The sequence below is a fragment of the Toxorhynchites rutilus genome, chromosome 2 (assembly GCF_029784135.1).
Source record: "Toxorhynchites rutilus septentrionalis strain SRP chromosome 2, ASM2978413v1, whole genome shotgun sequence".
Taxonomy (NCBI): domain Eukaryota; kingdom Metazoa; phylum Arthropoda; class Insecta; order Diptera; family Culicidae; genus Toxorhynchites; species Toxorhynchites rutilus.
The window spans coordinates 137,911,808-137,930,450 of NC_073745.1; the positions used below are offsets into that span (position 1 = coordinate 137,911,808).

General features: G+C 37.9%; 1 protein-coding gene across 2 annotated transcripts in view; it reads right to left on the reverse strand.

Moving 5' to 3' along the window:
* Positions 1-18,643, reverse strand: part of LOC129770275 (serine-rich adhesin for platelets) — a 156,133-nt gene that overhangs the window by 84,544 nt on the left and 52,946 nt on the right. For both annotated transcript variants that reach the window (XM_055772998.1, XM_055772997.1), the window contains exon 3: positions 2,261-2,284. In XM_055772998.1, the coding sequence (XP_055628973.1) occupies positions 2,261-2,284 (24 nt within the window). The remainder of the gene's footprint in view (positions 1-2,260; positions 2,285-18,643) is intronic.

Here is an 18,643-nt window from a genome sequence, read left to right on the forward strand (position 1 = left end):
AAAATATAATAAAAATTGCACTCCAGTTATGTTACCGAAAAAGTTGATATTTTAGGGCAGAACCATTAGTGATATTTGAAGCATATAATAAGATTGTAAATATAAAACAATCGCAAGAATACAAAATAGTACTAGTTCATAAACGTCAAACGAAAAACAAACTAACAGTCAAAGTAACCATTAATTTTGCAATATATCCGTGGTTAATTCGTTTCTGATGTTCCGCAAATCGGAAATCGGCGCCAGTGCTGAGAGACCTTACGTTTTCGCAATAATTCATCTTGAGAGAAACAAAACCTCAAACGGATGTCAATAAATTATTCCCGTGTCGCCAGCCGGTGCGATGATTTCGCATATTCCATTCGTATTCATTTTCGTTTATTTTTAAACGCTTCAACAGCGTCGCGCCCTCGTTGTTGAACACCGGAACGAAACTCAATCAATATGTAGGTAATCAAAACAGACTGAGTGTCTCTGAAAGATGCGCTCCTCTGCGACATCCTTCGGTATACGGTTAAGGCCTGGTGAAACTTGGTGATAAATTAGGTGTGTTTTTTTTTACTCAGACGCGTGTTTTAATATTTTTCAGGAAACCACACAAACCGCAGTTCACTTTATTAAACAGCTTTCGTTGAATTGTTTCATTTACGCTCTTGTTGTTTCATTACATTTCTCCGCTGGGATATTAGGTGACAGCCCGCAAACTGTAGTTTTCATATAACTCCAAGTAGCAGTCAAATCGATGCATTGAATATCAATACATAAATCATATCCAAGCTGCAGCTGGACGCGGAGCATGCATTCGTTGTATTGCGGTGGACCACTCACTCATCTCGATGCGTTTCGTTCACAGGGCAATGGCTATAAACCACGAAGAAAAGAAATAACGCCCATTAAATTCAAACTGACAGCTAATGCGAGCAGACACGATGTCGAGATTTTATGCAATTTGATGGATATCTTTAGCACTTGTGATTTAATTTCGCTTCCCCGACCACCACCGAAAGAGAAACGTGGTTTTGTATGCAATAGTTTGATACAGTTTCATTTTGATTTCCGACATTATGAGTTTTGTCATATGCACGCTGTAAACATTGCTGCTCAAATTGCTTAGAAATGTGGACGAAAGACAAATTATTCGTGCTTTTAATCAAAGAAGAGTAAAATACGGAATGAAAAGTTTGTACGTGATCATTTTTCTAGTTTACAAGATGTTTTCTAGAAACACGATTTCATGACACAATAATCGAAGGAAGCGGGGATATGTTGGACCGGAAAGATTTTTTTTTTCGAATCACTGAAACTGTAGAGCTACATCGTGACATCAATAGCTCAAATTCCTTCCACATTTGCTATCCGTATGTATCACATTTTTACTTGTTGTGAAATGAGTTGTTTTTCACATCAAGAAATCTGTGTTCATTTATGTCATACCTCATATGAGGGATGAGGCAAGTTACCTCACGAATCTTCTAACCATCGTCTGTTTGGAAGCGCATTACAACATGTTCATTACAATCATTTATGACAGTGCGTATGCATATCAGTCCATAGACAACTTCATTTGCATTGTTAGTAAATAGTTTCATCATCAGAACATCACACTCTTCGCAACAATCCCGTTTTCCCACTGCAGACTTAATATATTCTCACTTTTTATTACTTCACCACCTAGCCTTATAACGTTTAACAATGTCCGAAATAATTTCTCTTTCACTCAATCAACTCGGCTTGATGCTGCACTGCACAGCACGCGAAATTATGGTTATCGATCAATTCTCACCTACTCCCAGGAACATGCAAGTTCCATTATTCAAGCAAAAAGACCCAACGTCTCGCCGTGGGCTGCGCTTTTGATCATGTTTACGACTTTGGCAATTGCTTGCCAGCTCTCGGGCATTGTTTTGGGCTAGCATACATGTTGACTTCGGCGGATTTAATTCTTTCTTTTTATCTCATTCGCGTGAACTGTTAACTATTACGAAACATAACCCACCCAGTTTCTTGCCCTTTTTACGATCCATTTGTTGATAGACGTTGTTGGTTTTTGGCGGGCCGCGAGCATTCTGCAACATAACATGTTTCTTTGACTTTGGGCCGCACGATACAGAGTGCTTTGGTGGTTTCGTGGAACGTGGATCGTGAAACGTAACGGGATACAGCAAAAGGGAATGTTGCTTGATTATGTTATAAATGTCACTTCCCTTCAATAGGAACACTTGTAATCTGTGAAAGGAACTGTTCGGGGAGAGCGACTTACCAGACCAGCTACCATCGAAACGATCTGCAAATAAAAAGAAAAAGAAAAAAACATCGGGTTAAACATGGCGTGATGATTTACAAGGAACTTTTTGTATGTTTGACTAATGAATTTTTAGTGATTTTTTTCGGAGACACTTTGGTATCGTTTTGGTATCAATTTAATTAGCTCAGCAATGGCAAGCCTAAATCAAAGTGGTTTGAATTTTACTACAGGTGTGCTAGTTTTTTGTTTATACTGTACATAAAATGATTCACATAGATAAGATGATCAGCAAAATAGCGTTGTTTTGTTCCTGTTTCCCTTTTTCGTTCCGTTTTTTTTTCTTAGGGTGCTAATACACTGTTTGACCGAAGTCAAATATTATGTCAAATATTATTATATGACCTTTTTTGACAGATCAAATTTGATCAACGTGTACTGATCAAATACAGGGTCTTTCGGATTAAACGCTCACGCAAAAAAAAACGCGAATAGCTCCTTATAGAAAAATGACTTTGTCGTCCGTCGATGGTAACACTGCATTCCCCACTTCTGGACGATAATATTCGGCTACTAGTTCAGTCGGATCGGATGGTTTTTAGTGTCAAGATGTACAATTTACAAGAACGTGTATTTTTAGTGAAATCGTATTACTCGAGCAACCGAAGCCTTAATGGAATTTTGTTCTTTTATAGTAAGAATTTCAACATTTCTCGTCGTCGATTACTTCCTCTGGGGGTACGTGAAGGACCGTTGCTATGTTAATAAGCCACAAAATTTGGAGGAACTTAAAGAAGAAATAACTCGGATTTTCAACAGCATCGAAGTCGTAATGTTAGAGTTGTGCATGAAGAATTTTATTCACCATTTAAAACGCCTCATCGAAAAAAGGGATGGTCACATCGAAAATGTCCTAAAATAAGCTTTATTTTCGTTTTTTTAAAATAAAAATCGGTTCACTTTTGTGCATGAGCGTGAAAAACCCTATATCTTTGGAACATAGTGGGTTCTTCAATCTTTCAATTATCATCAATGGCAGATAATTAATATCAGAAACGTACGAATATGGCATGAAATCCGGTTTTGTCTGTTCTGATTCCAGCTTTGCTTTTTCTTTTCGAATGAGTTAATGCTATGTTTTAATGCTTTAAAAATAAACCAAATTCGTCGCAATTATGTTCTTGATTAGCACTCAAATTATTTTGTCGCAGGTACGCAGGTACTACAAAATTAAGTTTATTTTAGTCTGCAGGTAATATTTTTAGAAGAAATTATATTTTTTAGTTTTCGTTCCTTGAGCTCCTAGCTGATTTTATTTTCCTTTGAAGTAGAATATAGAAGTTTTCATTACGATTTATTTAGAATACCAAAACAACTCTAACTTCAATATCTAATATTTTTTTTATTTGTCACCAACTACTTGTTGACTTCACAACAGACTGCTTCGCAATTTTGTTTATTTACCTTAGCATTTTTGCGATTGTCGTATGATATACGCCGTAACGTTTATCGATGTATGCTATGGATAAGTCACTGTATTTTAGTTTCTTCAAAATGTCAAGCTAACATATTATATACTTTTTTGATGAATTTTTTAATTTTTTATAATTTTTATAAATAAAAAATTAAATTTTTGATGTTCATATTTCTAGTACATGGTATTTCAATTATTCTGATTGCCTAGAGATTGACCTGGAGGCATTCAAATTGTTGGAAACCGTTGAAAAACACAGCACACTTTTTTTTTTAAATTTACTTAGGAGGATTCTTAGGAGGATTTTTTTATCCAGCTTGTCTTACCCACTCGACGATACATAGATTTAAATACAAACTTTAACCTTTGCGGTCGTTTGTCTGCTCTCAGCCACCACAGCAAGGTATCATACTAAATACTTTATTCTTTTTTTACATTTTTTTAAAGCAAATTTTCACGTTTAGTAAACTATTTCACGAATGTATACGGAGTTATTTTTTTTAATAATAGGTAACGGTACTCGGTATTAACAAAAAAATTTTATCGTGGAAATATAGGAGGATCTTTCAAGGGAAAATAATTCCGACTAAAAGGGATTAGTTCACAAAAATCACAGAACCAACTAACACCAACTACCTTGAAATGGAACTTCAACAATTGACGAAATAAAATACCTCACCACTGCCTCTGCAGGGGACAATTTTGGGAAACATAAGAAATTATGTTTCGAAAAACGTTTTATAAGCGAAACATTTTCAGTGATAAATTCGGGGGTGATAAAAACGCACAGTGATATAATCGAGACGTCACTGTATTTATGTTGTTTTCCTCACACGTACAAACACGTGTAAGGTCTAGTCGGTGTTAGGAAAACGCATTGCGGTCAACACTTTACTGGTTATCTTGCGCACAGCCTAGGGTGAACATATGAGATTAGTCCATTAATGAAATATTGAAGCACAAACTCAGATTAATTCCGACCCAGAACAATTTATCTTTCTCTCTTGAGTAATGTATGCCCAGAAAAATACACAAATCGAAGGTAGCAAGATTGTACCTTGGAGATTTTGAACACCATATAAAGAAGCCAAGAACAGAAGTTACTGAACTGGGCGAGAGCAGAGAAAAAACTTTTTAGACTATCTGCGGAATCGTCGAACGGTTGAACGACGAAAGTACGAATAAAAAATATAAATTCAAATAAAAACATATCCGATTAGTTTATTAGGATTTGTAAAATTCTATCAAAACCTATCCGTATCCTAATCATATGGCTGTATGTTATGATACATACTGATACTAAATGATACTAAAGATGAAATTATTTTTCAAAATTGAATTTATGAATTTCAATACAGATGTCAATACAGATTGCCAGGACTCATCCATCGGAAACACTCAAGCATTAAAAAAGCAATCTGACTCACCGGTTAGAGGCATCTTAGCTAGTCGTGGTTTCAACCTTGTGCTCTCTCTCTTTCTCTCCACCGATTTCCCAAAAATTGTTAGTCTTAGTTATATAGAAAATAAGTTTTATTTTAAGATTAAATTTGACTCTGTGAAAGTAATTAATAAGTCATTAATTGAGTCTGATAAATAAACTTTTTTAGAAAAAAAAAACAATACAGATTTCCTGAGAAAAAACTAAGATGAAAAGATTTTTTTAAATCAAAAACACAAATTTTATACTAGCAACCCTTGGATGGATAATATGTATACATGACATGGGTAAAACTGAACCACACGTATTAAAAACTGAATAAAATTGGATAATATTTAAAAAAAACCAAAGATTTTAGGATTTAACTGTTTGACTGGATCGAGAAAAAACTGGAACATTGGCAACCCTGGTCATTTAGACAAGGGAAGAACAGAGCAGGAGATGAGAGAGAGATTTTCTAATACCCCATTACTTATGTGTCACAGTAATTCGATTAGTGTATGAATTCATTCAAACAAATTCACTGTTTCAAACCTGTTGTCTCTGTCAATCCTGCTCTTTCTCTATTTTTCTTAAAACAAACTAAAATATCGTTAGGTGTCAATTGAGTATCGGTCACTATTTCGCTTGAATGAAAAAGCGGTTATTCAATCGAATGGAAGGGATACAGTTAGAAGCGATCCGTGTGTATGAAACATGCCTATTCGACAAATCAGCTAATGAGCCCAACATATTAGTGTGAATAGAAGTGGCGTCAAAGATGACGAATGGTAATTGTTCGTCCAATTCAAATGAATGAGTTGGTCATTTTCAGCATTGGTAATAACACACTTACAACTTACTGCCGTTTTATTAATTATCGTTTTTCGTGAATTCTATTGACTGCACAAAAACAAAACATTCACATATCTATTAAAAAACGTCATGCCAGTGTGCACAAATGTTGTTCTGTTTCTGGGATATAATTGAGGAAGTTTGCTAAAGGGGACAATATTGGTGTTCAAGTGATGCGTGGTACAGTCAAAAAATACGAGGAGGTAATTTTTACTAAGAAAGTGAATAGTTGTCAACATTATTAGGCAATGAATGGATAGTTATATGCCGATGTTTACGTTAACCAGTACCTGAAAACAGTTTCTCGAAGGACATGAATCGTCCAAACTGTCCAGAAATTTCGCTCAATTGAGCTAGGGTTCTAACTGAGGTATATTTTCGCAAATACCTTAAACCGGTTGATACAAATGAAAAGTTAAAAAATATGGTCGAAAGTTTCGAAAATTATGGCAAATAAGTCTGTGCAAAACCTTATGAAGGCGATCAGAGAAAAAGTTCGGAAACAACACTTCGAACGTTTTATTTTGCTTCGTTCAAAAACATGAGAAATAAAATTCTCCATTTAGAACAATCAACCTGTCACTGATTACTAACCTGTTCGGCTCATTCTATCCGGCCAGAGAAGGCCAATTAGTCTGGATTCGACTTGAACCCATAACAAGGAAATCGTTAATTTACATTCAAAAATAAACAGCCGCCTCATACACCACAGAAGAAGGAGGCTAATCGGGAATAAGTTCCGAAAGTAATGCCCTTAAGTAGACACCTACATAGGTAGCAGAATGACAGAGGCAAATTGTCGTGTTCGGTTGAACTAATATTGCTTCCGTGTGTATGCGTTTACTCACATTTTCCCGATGCTACCCATACGTTATTGCATTCTTGAACTTAAAGGTAGACCGCGAGTTTCTATTTTTGAACTGCACCCTGCCGCTCTGTTTATGTTGGGAAGTGAATCGAAAGTTGTCTATACGCACCACGCGCAATTGCAATGGCATGATTCCTAGCTTCATCCGTAAAGCAACCGATTTCGAATATATTCCCATCGGAAAGTCACTTCAGAAGAAACGAGAAAAAAACACACAAACGTAAACAAAACTCGACACTTCCCAAGCCGTTTTAATTCATGGGGAAACAAAACCAAATCAAATACATTTACAAATCACGCGGTACGCTTCCTATTAGTTCCCGTTGACCGAAAACAGGTTCGGTTGAGGGATACATCAACATCTACAAAAGATGCATGCAAGCAGTGGTTCATGCACCGCCGAGTCGCCTCTTTAAAAGAGTTCTTTCATTGTTATAGCACACGCCACCGCGAGAAAACATCTAAAAATACACTTTTTGATGGAAATGAATATGCCATGCTGCCGCTGTCGACCGCTATTGGATTGCCCAAAAACTGTCATCCGTGTGGAATATGAATTAGATGAAATAGAGCGCCTTTGGCGTAATAATAGAGCCAACTAATTTATGTTAAGGGCGTCGTCTCCCGTTCAAACGTATCAGAGAAACACATAAATAACGCATAACGAGCATCCCTAACTTCCGATATGTGAATAGTTTCATGCGGATAATTTGCCGTGTACTTGTTATTCCACTTGTATGTTGAATCCCGATTTAATGCACCGCATAGTGACTTCAATGGATTTCTTTTGACATATGAGGGACTTCAAGAAAATATAGTTTAAAAGCATTCAGCCATATTCAATGAGAAGTGTAAGGTGGCCTGTACGAATAGATTCTTGAATATCACTGATCTCACAACACGGTTACGTCTCCATTTTAATATTTTAATGTTGCCATGATTTTCGCCGCTCCTTGTAAAATTTCCTTAAAAACTTTCATTTCGGCATCGTGTGTGAATTAAATCAACGATACTACGTCATGCTGGTTATAGTTGAATATAATTAAAATTGCATGAACATTTATGACAGTCTTTCTGTACGTGTGCCCGACACGGGATACTTCCTATTGGGATGCAGCTGACCATTAATCAGCAACGCTCCCCTAGTATGTACCCCATATCTAGCATGGTGCGTCTTCTCGACTCGAGGAATCCAGGATAGAATGGTCACTAGCCGGCGCAATCATCAGCTCGTGTAGAGTTGTCATGAGCGGTACAACCTTTGGCTCTTGTTGAATCATCAGTGGACTGCACAACCTTTGGCCCGTGTATCTGTAAAAAGTGTGTGTATGTATTGCCGCGACTAAGTAAAAGTTTATAGATCGGATAGGAGGGATATGAAACAGGGACACAACGAAGGAAACATCATTAAACGTTGACATCGGCGTTTCTGAGGAACAGGTATAGATGAAGCAGAAGATCAGGATCACGGTTACCTAAGATATCCCGTATGACAGTCTTTGTATATAGTCAATATGTGTAATGCAGGTGAAGTAAGAATTGAGTATCCAACAGCGCCTCTTGAAATTTCGCGCCAAATGCTCCAAAACAGCTCTATAAAAAGTAATTAAAATTCGTATCAAAAGTTGCACATAAAAATCAAACAAATACAAGATTTATTCATTTGAATTTATTTCAATTTTTTTTAAATTGTATAAAAACGTCCATACGCTTTTTTAGGAATTCCACCCACTGTATAATTCCTCCATGGAAAGTTAAGTAAACAAATTGTAAAACTTTCAGTCATGAATCATGTTTGATATTATCAAATGTCTCTTAACAAAAATAAGCAGTATCTAATCAGTAGGCATATCAATAAACCATTGCAATAAATATCCATACCACCCACGAAACTTCAATAACATAATATAGCTCAAGTAGCACCGATATGAATGAATGAATGCAAACGAATACGCTGCAATTGATTCGATACAGACATCAACCAAATTTACGATAATGGAATAGAGAAGTATAAATAAAGCATACCCACTAGAAGGGCATATCCGATCATATAGCCATAGTCATTCAGACCCGCGGCTGGACAATGCCGACAAACAAGAAGGTAAAAAAAGACAGAAATACCTTGACGCAATTATCATCGAACACACTTTGTGGTGCATACTGATCCGCGGCGACAATCGCACCGAAATGCTAACAAACCCGTAGATCTCTGAGTTCACCTTGGAGCTAGTTAGCGACTTGTTATCCAATCTCGAGCCAACCCGCAACAACGAGGTTCATTTATGCACACGAGCGCATGATTTCAAAGCGGCGTTTGACATCTCCGCCGTTGGTGGGCTGGTGGATTATTGTTATTACTTTTGCCTTTTTCAGGAAACGCAAGTTGCGAAATAAGAGAATGCAAATGAAATAATTACATCGCAAATCGATATATGATTGAGCCAAATGTTTATTAACACGTTGATTGCCACGTCAGTCACCGGTGACTGACACCGAGTTTTCGCTCAGGCTGCGTCAGTCACCGGTGACTAACAGTATAACGTATGATAATGAAGGTAACTAATATAAGCATATAAGCTTATAAGCATTCCCTTTCGAAAGACAATACCTTCCACTATGATAAGAAACGATGGCCCTAATACGTTTAAAATTTGCCATAGAGTCGCTATAAAACCGTGGCACTCAACGTGTTAATAATTTATGCCCCAATTACCTGTCGCCGCGTATGTAAATTTCGAGCATCGAAAAACTGCTTGTTCTCGTTATAACGGATTGGAATGTGTATAGGGATGTCTGGAAAGATTGTATCTGATGGTGACCATCTCGAAAAGTTGATCAAGAATAATCTTCGGTACACAACACGTGAGTTATCACATCCACTACATATATCTATAGTCCCTAGGGGGTTTCCGTAGCCCCAATAGATGCGATCAGCTTACCCAGCGAATGATCGTGGGTGCAATTCCAGGACTCTCAATTTATTCGATTCAATTAGCATTAAAATCAGTTCACATCAAGAATATTTAGACGAATTTCATGCCAACTCGGCTTAGGAGTTGGTAGCACCATCTCAGATAGTAGTGAAACGTTGTGGGTGTAAAGACATGGGTCATTTAACACGTTGAGCCCAGCGTCGGTTCCTAAAGGCCGACGTTGAGCTTTTTGGTAGAAAAGTGCTGATTGACTGGGACTGACAGTTACAAAATATAAAAATAAAAATTTATTTTCGGATGTTTTACAAAATGTGACTACTTTCTAGTCAAATTGCTGACTATTTTCTACTTATCATTATCTTTGGGAACTGGAACCGACACTGATTTTGTGCAAACGCGCTTGATGTGCGCTGAATGCAAAGCGCAGCAAGAAAAAATTAGGGCTTAACGTGTTAAGCAACTTTGCATACTTGAAATATTCGAAAAACAATAAGACTACTTTTTGGAAAAAGCGAATTTTCTCAATTTTTTACAAAAATTTATAACTTAAAAACTATGATACATGCTATGATACAAAAACTATGATACATGCTTTTTCAAATTTTTGTCAAAGAATGAAATGTAGGAAATTGTTTGAATTTTCACAAAAAATTACCAAACAAATTTTGGAAAAAAATCGCATACAAAAAAGTTATTTTAAAAATTAAAATTCATTTTTCTCAAAAACGTATTTTTTTGAATTCCCAAAATTATCTATATGAATAGCGCTTACAATTTCCAACAAGTCGTCCATACATCGGAAGATAGGCACTTTTACAGGAAAAAAGTTTTTCGAACAACAACTTTTTCATGTTTTCTTTGAAAAAATACAACTTATCCTAATTTTGTTTAAAGTCAAGATAGCGATATGGTGTATTCGACAAAGTTTTTAGATCTTGTTAAAATATAAACTTTTGTCGAAGACATGAACTTTCTATCTTTTATAGTTTTTGGAATATATGTAATTTTTGTATGAAGACTCCTGAAAAAAATAATGTTTTGCTCGTAACATTTTTGTGTGCAAATTCTCTCGTTGACATATTCATGACATGTTTCTAAATAGAGAAAAGTTAGCAGAGCATTTAAAATGCGATAATTTATACATTTATACAATATGTTACGAATTGAACATTAATAGTATTTTTTCAAAGAAAAACATGAAAAAGTTGTTGCTCGAAAAACTATTCCATCGTCTCTTTTCATAATGTCAAAGCTTTTTCAGCCGCATGAGTCAAAGGCCTGCCAAACCAGGTATTTTTGGGGAACTAGTATAGTTGTACGATTTGAATGGTGTCTGCCACATTTCCCGTTTCCGTCGCCGTATGAAACTCCTGTACCGGAAACTGCTTGATGTTCCATTTTGCAAACGTACAAAATGTTCCAGTGTTGGAATCTTTAGCTTGGGCGCCATGTTTTAAATTGAAAGCGAACGTAAAAATCAAAATAGTGAAATCATTCTACCTACTACCTACCTACTAACATGTTCTTCTTTTCCTTTTCCTTTTCCTTTTCCTTTTCCTTTTCCTTTTCCTTTTCCTTTTCCTTTTCCTTTTCCTTTTCCTTTTCCTTTTCCTTTTCCTTTTCCTTTTCCTTTTCCTTTTCCTTTTCCTTTTCCTTTTCCTTTTCCTTTTCCTTTTCCTTTTCCTTTTCCTTTTCCTTTTCCTTTTCCTTTTCCTTTTCCTTTTCCTTTTCCTTTTCCTTTTCCTTTTCCTTTTCCTTTTCCTTTTCCTTTTCCTTTTCCTTTTCCTTTTCCTTTTCCTTTTCCTATTCCCGTTGAAATTAATCATTATAATATAAAATCATTATTAGACATAATTTTCATTTTTTATTTTTCACCACTCGATAATTAACATAATTCTGAATTATAAAGATTACATATTTGATAAGAGAAAGTAAACTTGAATTAATAAATTTGATTTTCAAAGTGTGTTTAATCCACTAATCCATTGTCATTATCTCTTCCCAAAAATGGAGCACAAAGCTTAATGCAATCAATGCGAATAGTAAACTAATGTTATAATGAATATGCGAATCAATCGTTTGAACGGCAATTCATTTTTACATTTTAACAGCGCGAATCTGTATTGTTTCGAGATTCGCTTTTCTTCGAAACACAGTAACACAGTAAATTATTTTTTTTTGCAAAATTCAATTTTATTATTCAACATAATTGCCATCGAGGGCGTTACAGCGATTATAGTGAGTTCATTTGCTCATATTCACTGGTTGCCTGGATGTGTCATTTTGATTTTCATTTGGAATTTATAGGTTCTCGATGCAATCTAGCCCCGAAAATATATGCATTTGAGCTTAGCGAAGACAATTTTTCTCAACACTGCGCTAGAGTAGATTCACAAGTGGTATTTTGATATGAATATGGAGATAACGTAAATGTAATTTGGAAGAAAATAATGAGCTTCTCGGACAATGTTGAAAAAAATCGAAGAATTAAAAACGAATAGTTACTGTTAAAAAAGCTATTATTTTCATGAATAAAAATTTGGAATGAAATTTAAGCGAAAAAATATTAATTTCTTGATTTTTTTCCAAAAACTGGAGGAATGTACACGTGGGCAACAGGGAGAGGGGTATAAGGAATATCCTCGCTTGTACACGGAGGGGGAGGAGGGTGCCCAAAATCACACTCTTTATTTCCACGTGTTATATGGAGAGTCCCTAACGTACTATTCAAATTAGAACACGTTTAAGGCAAACAGAGCCCAAAATAGGATCAACAGTTTTGTCATTTTCCATCAAATTTCATCCTCTATCTCCTCCTGAAAGATTCAGGGGCACTACCTAAAACCCTTTGTATAATCTAATAATAGATATAGTTCTGCACCGCGGATCATCCTCTCGGGGATAATCAGGGTTCCACTGTAATGCGCAATTGCGAATTAAATTTTATGAGTTTGCGGTTTATGGTTGAGTGAATATCGCCCCAATGCTTCCACAAAAACGGAAACGTGTAAAGTGTTCTATTAGGTAAGGTCGGCTGTGCGAAGATTCAAATGCCTAAAAAAATAGAATGGATGACTCTCATTTGTCAAACAATTTTTATAAATAACTCAATCTGTTTATTTCAGCTTTGAAGTCTTGTCCACTATCCACAAAATTAATTATTGAAACAGTACGTAACCAGAAAACCTTCGATTTGTGAAGTGGTCGTAAAACAGGGGGTGAATGACACCGAGGCAAAAATCTCAAAGGATGAAAGTAAACAAGTGACACTATTAGAAAGCAAACGAGTGACACTGGGACAAACTCTTTTATTTGCCGATATTTTCGGCCAATAGTAAAAAACGGAAATAATATCTCCCAAAAATCCACATACACTATCATTCTGAAATGTCTTCACATACTTCATAATATCTTCAAAATGTCTTCAAAAAATCAAATGTCTTCAAGGTGAGTCAAATGTCTTCCAAATGAAGACCTGTCTTCAAGCCTGACCTCTCTGATTACAAGGCATTCGAGAGAAATTCCCTGTTTCCGGAACCACGAGAACGTGTATAGAAAATGAAACAGAGATATGTGTTGTGATTTTTTTTTTTTTATTAAATCGTTTATTTTTACAGGCTCAGTTACATAAGTTTGAAGGAGCCAAACTCCTATCTGTAATGTTACAAGTATATATAAACATTTTTCATTAATTCTAATGCTAATGAAGTAGAGAACCGGTTTGCTCGAGTTTAAAAGAGTGATATTTTTTCTTCAGGAAAAGGAAGAGGTATGAGGAAATGTTGACAATGTTCACACTCACATTCGTCACACTCAATTCTTAAGCTTAATATTGTACCTTGTTGATACATTGATTGCTCGTTATTGACAGCACGGATAGGTAGTCACAGAAATGCACAGAACAAATGTATGAGAAAATGGAAATGCTTCCAATTTTCGTTATTTTAAACCATTTTAGGATTCACGAACCATAATTGCTATCCGATGCATCATAGAGAATTTTGAAATCAATTGTTATACAAATCAGCAACACTCGTTTTCAATAGAAATATTTATCATGCTAATACTATTTCATGACTTATTTTCTGATGTGGTACCCTCAATGAAAGATGTCAAAGATTATATTTACAAAAAAACTGTCTACGGAAATATTAAGAGTCTAATAAGATAGTGTGTATATATTCTTAGATATATACGCAATCGTTTGACCCGAGAAAAAAACAAATGTTTGATTGCTGAAAAAAAATGCGTGAATTATTCTTTTAGGTGACATATTCTGCCAATTTTTCCGTCCAGTTCAACTTCCCAATCGGGATTTATAAAGTTGTCTGACCTTTTGGCTCGAAACATGAGAAATCGCTCTTCAATGAATGAAAGCGAAGAATATTCACATCGATGGATTTTTAATTTTGCACGGAAGGTTTGTCCTGATTCCGCTCCTGTGCAAAAAATTGTTCGAGATATACCACAAGGTAGGTGCGATCTTGATTCCGAGTTTTCGATGGTAGAATTCTCTCTTGCTCTGCTTTCATGTAACAATTCTGCTCCGGGATCGGATAGAATTAAGTTCAACTTGCTGAAAAACCTCCCTGATGTGGCGAAACATCGCTTGTTGAATTTATTCAATCGGTTTCTGGAGAATAATATTGTTCCAGATGATTGGAGACAAGTGCGAGTTATAGTTATTCAAAAATCCGGAAAACCCGCGTCCGACTTCAATTCGTACCGCCCAATAGCAATGCTGTCTTGTATACGGAAATTGTTGGAGAAAATGATCTTGTTTCGCCTTGATCGATGGGTTGAAACGAATGGCCTACTCTCAGATACACAATATGGGTTCCGCAGGGGCAAGGGAACGAATGATTGTCTTGCGTTGCTTTCTTCAGAAATTCAAATGGCTTACGCCGAAAAAAAAACAAATGGCTTCAGTATTCATGGACATAAAGGGGTCTTCGATTCTGTTTCAATAGAGGTTTTGTCGGACAAATTACACTCTCGGGGTCTGCCGCCTCTATTGAATAATATGTAACTTGCTTTGTGAGAAACATTTGAACTTTTCTCACGGAGATTCGGCAGTAAGTCGGGTCTCTTACATGGGCCTCCCCCAGGGCTCATGTTTAAGCCCCCTTTTGTACAACTTCTATGTAAGCGACATCGACAATTGCCTTACACAAAATTGCAGCCTAAGACAACTTGCAGATGATGGAGTGGTGTGTGTCGTAGGATCAAACGAATCCGACCTGCAAGGACCCTTACAAGATACTTTGAACAATTTTTCAGCCTGGGCCATTGGTCTAGGGATCGAATTCTCCACGGAGAAAACAGAGATGATGGTTTTTTCTAGGAAGCATAGACCAGCAAAACCAAAGCTTCAACTTTTGGGTAAATCGATCACTCATGCTATGTCATTCAAGTATCTTGGGGTCTGGTTCGACTCCAAATGTACTTGGGGGGCTCATATTAGGTATCTGAGTAAAAAATGCCAACAAAGAATAAACTTTCTCCGTACAATTACCGGCACCTGGTGGGGAGCCCACCCAGAAGATCTTATAATGTTGTATCGAACAACTATTCTCTCAGTGATGGAGTATGGCAGTTTCTGTTTTCAATCAGCTGCCAAAACACACCTCATTAAACTCGAGCAAATTCAGTATCTTTGTCTCCGTATCGCGTTGGGATGTATGCCCTCAACGCATACCATGAGTCTCGAGGTTTTGGCAGGCCAACTCCCACTAAAAGATCGCTTCAATTTATTATCTCTTCGGTTCTTCATCCGGTGTAAGGTCATGAACCCGTTGGTGATCGGAAATTTTGAGCAGCTGATCGAGCTAAATTTTCACTCCGGATTCATGAGTTCATATCATGAATTCATCTCCATGCAGGTTGATCCTTCTTCGTATATTCCCAACCGTGTTTGTTTCCCTGACTACATCAATTCCTCTGTGCATTTTGATCTGTCCATGAAGCAAGATATCCATGTGTTCGAGACGACACTAAGTATAATTCGCGAATTGCGATGTACGAGAGGAGATTAATTCGAAAAACGACGAAATTTTAATTTCTTCCAATAATGGAAAAATAAGCCGAACGAGATCGAGATGAAAGACGATGCTGATGCTTCGAGATCTTTATTGACACTGATTGTAATTACATCTGTGTGGTGACCAGCCGATTTAAACAATAGACATGAAATATTTTGTTCTGATGGCATATCTGGCTTATGTATTCGATAGGGTTCAACAACAAATTAATTGGCTTTAAATTGTATTTTACATGCCGGCCACCTTGAAAGTCATTTCAACATTATTCATTTTACAATTCAAATATATTTTTTTTTTATACGGTTTGTGCTGGAGGTTCGGTCGTTGATTGTGGACGCTCGGCTACGGTGACAGCATCCACTTCCACTGGTAGTCGACAGATTTTGGTTATCGGACGCTTTATTAATTTTCCGCTGGGTATCCTGAGGGTGGCAACCCGCACGAGTCCATCCTCTCCTGGGTGAACATCCGTAACCCTCCCCATGGACCATTTCCCTATTGGTTGATTATCATCCCGTATAAGCACGATTGATCCAATGAGGAGGTTTTGGTTGACTGTTGTCCACCTGTAGCGAGTCTGCAACGTGGACAAGTATTCGTCCTGCCAACGTCTCCAAAAGTGCTGAGTTAAAAGCTGCATCTTCTGCCACATATCAAGCCGAGACGTCGGTATCTCCGAGAGGTCAGGTTCTGGTAATGTCAGAATCGGACGGCCAATCAAAAAATGACCTGGCGTTAAGGCCTGTAGATCGCTTGGGTCAGACGAGAGGGGAGTTATTGGCCGAGAGTTTAAAACGCCTTCGATTTGAGCCAACACTGTGGAAACGGCTTCAGCTGAGAGTAGACTATTCCCCACTATTCTGCGGAGGTGGTGTTTGAAAGACTTCACGCACGCCTCCCACAGGCCACCGAACGTTGGGGCATGTGGCGGGATGAAGTGAAACTCGATCTTGAGTGTGCTGGCTTCGTTGTGTACTGCTTCTTTGTGTTTCTGTGAAAGAAACTGTTGGCGTAGCTCTTTTAGCTCACGTTGCGCTGCTGTGAAATTAGTGGCGTTATCACAGTACACGGTAGTTGGCACCCCGCGTCGGGCTATGAACCGGCGAAGTGCGGCGATGAAAGCAGCTGAAGTTAAGTCGGTTACTAGTTCGAGATGTGATGCCTTCACCACCAGGCAAACAAACACCGCTACGTAAGCCTTAATAGGTGCTCCTTTCCGTGTGTTTGGTCGTAGGTAAATGGGTCCGGCGTAATCTATTCCTACAAACTGGAATGGATATGCTGGTGAAACTCTTTCCGGTGGGAGTTGACCCATAAGTTGCTCAATGGTTCGAGGCTTTGCCTTTGCACATGTCACGCAATTGTGGACGGTCTTTCTGGCCAGATTTCGACCTCCTAACGGCCAAAATTCGTGACGAATGGTCGACAGGAGCAGTTGTGATCCTCCGTGCAGCGTTTGTTGGTGTATTGTGTCTGCAATTAAAGAAGTTAACGGATTTTTATCCGGTAACACGAAAGGAAACTTCCTGTCAGGCGAAATCTTGGCAAAATGTAACCGGCCACCAACTTGAATGAGGCCATTCTGTAGCATGGGGTGGAGGTAACGTAGACGCGATGAACGAGATACAGATCTTCCCGCAGCGAGAGCGCTTATTTCTGCAGGAAAATGCTGTTTCTGGACTAGTCGTATCAGTGACAAAAAGGTTTGTCTTATTTCTAGCTTCGTGAGTGGACCCAGACGACGTACATTGCCAGAACCACTGTTGTGTGCAAAACGACGACAGAGAGATGCTATGCGGAGTAATTTTGTCAATGAGGAATATTGTTCAATTAACTCAGACGGTGAACACGATGAATGGAGTGATATTTTGCGAGATTCCAAAATTTGATCTGCAACTTGCTGGGAAGGACGAATGTTATCAGGCCAAGGGTGGTTGGTTGTAGCTAACCATTCCGGCCCATTCCACCACAACGAGCTGTCCATTAGATCCTTTGAGATCATCCCTCTCGAAAGCAGATCGGCGGGATTTTCCAAACTGGGAACGTGTCTCCAAACTACATTGGGTGTAAGTCGTTGTATTTCGGCGACTCTGTTCGCGACAAAGGTCTGCCAAGTTGACGGTGTCGCCGCTAGCCAGTGTAAGACTATAGTAGAGTCGGTCCACAGAAATATCTCTTGGACGCGACCAATGCTATCCAAAACGGTATTGGTTAGTTGCGAAAGCAAAAGAGCTGCGCACAGCTCTAGTCGAGCGATCGACTTCACTTCTAGGGGAGCGACACGAGATTTGGTGGCGATCAGGCGAACTGTACAATATTCGTCAGGAGCAATAGATCGTACGTATATGCATGCTCCGTAGGCCTGCATGGAAGCATCGCAGAATCCGTGCATCTGCAATGCACTATTTTTGCAGAGGGACAATACAAATCGTGGAATGCGTATGTTTCTGATTTGGGCTACTTGTACTTGATATTCTTCCCACATTTGACGAATGACAGGGGGCAAGGTACTGTCCCATGGAATTTGTTCCTTCCATACGAGCTGCATTGTGATTTTTGCAGTCACAACGAGAGGACCCAACAATCCAAGTGGGTCAAATAGACTCGACATCCGCGACAACATAATTCGTTTTGTATATCTTTCAATAGGTGACCAATCAGGAACATTATAACTGATAAAGTCTGATGCTGGTTCCCACAGCAATCCCAAGGTTTTGATTGAGGAACCAGATTCAAACTCGAGAATGGTTTTTGACTCCCTCAGATGCTCTGGGATCATGTTGAGGACATCCTGGGAGTTTGACGAAAAT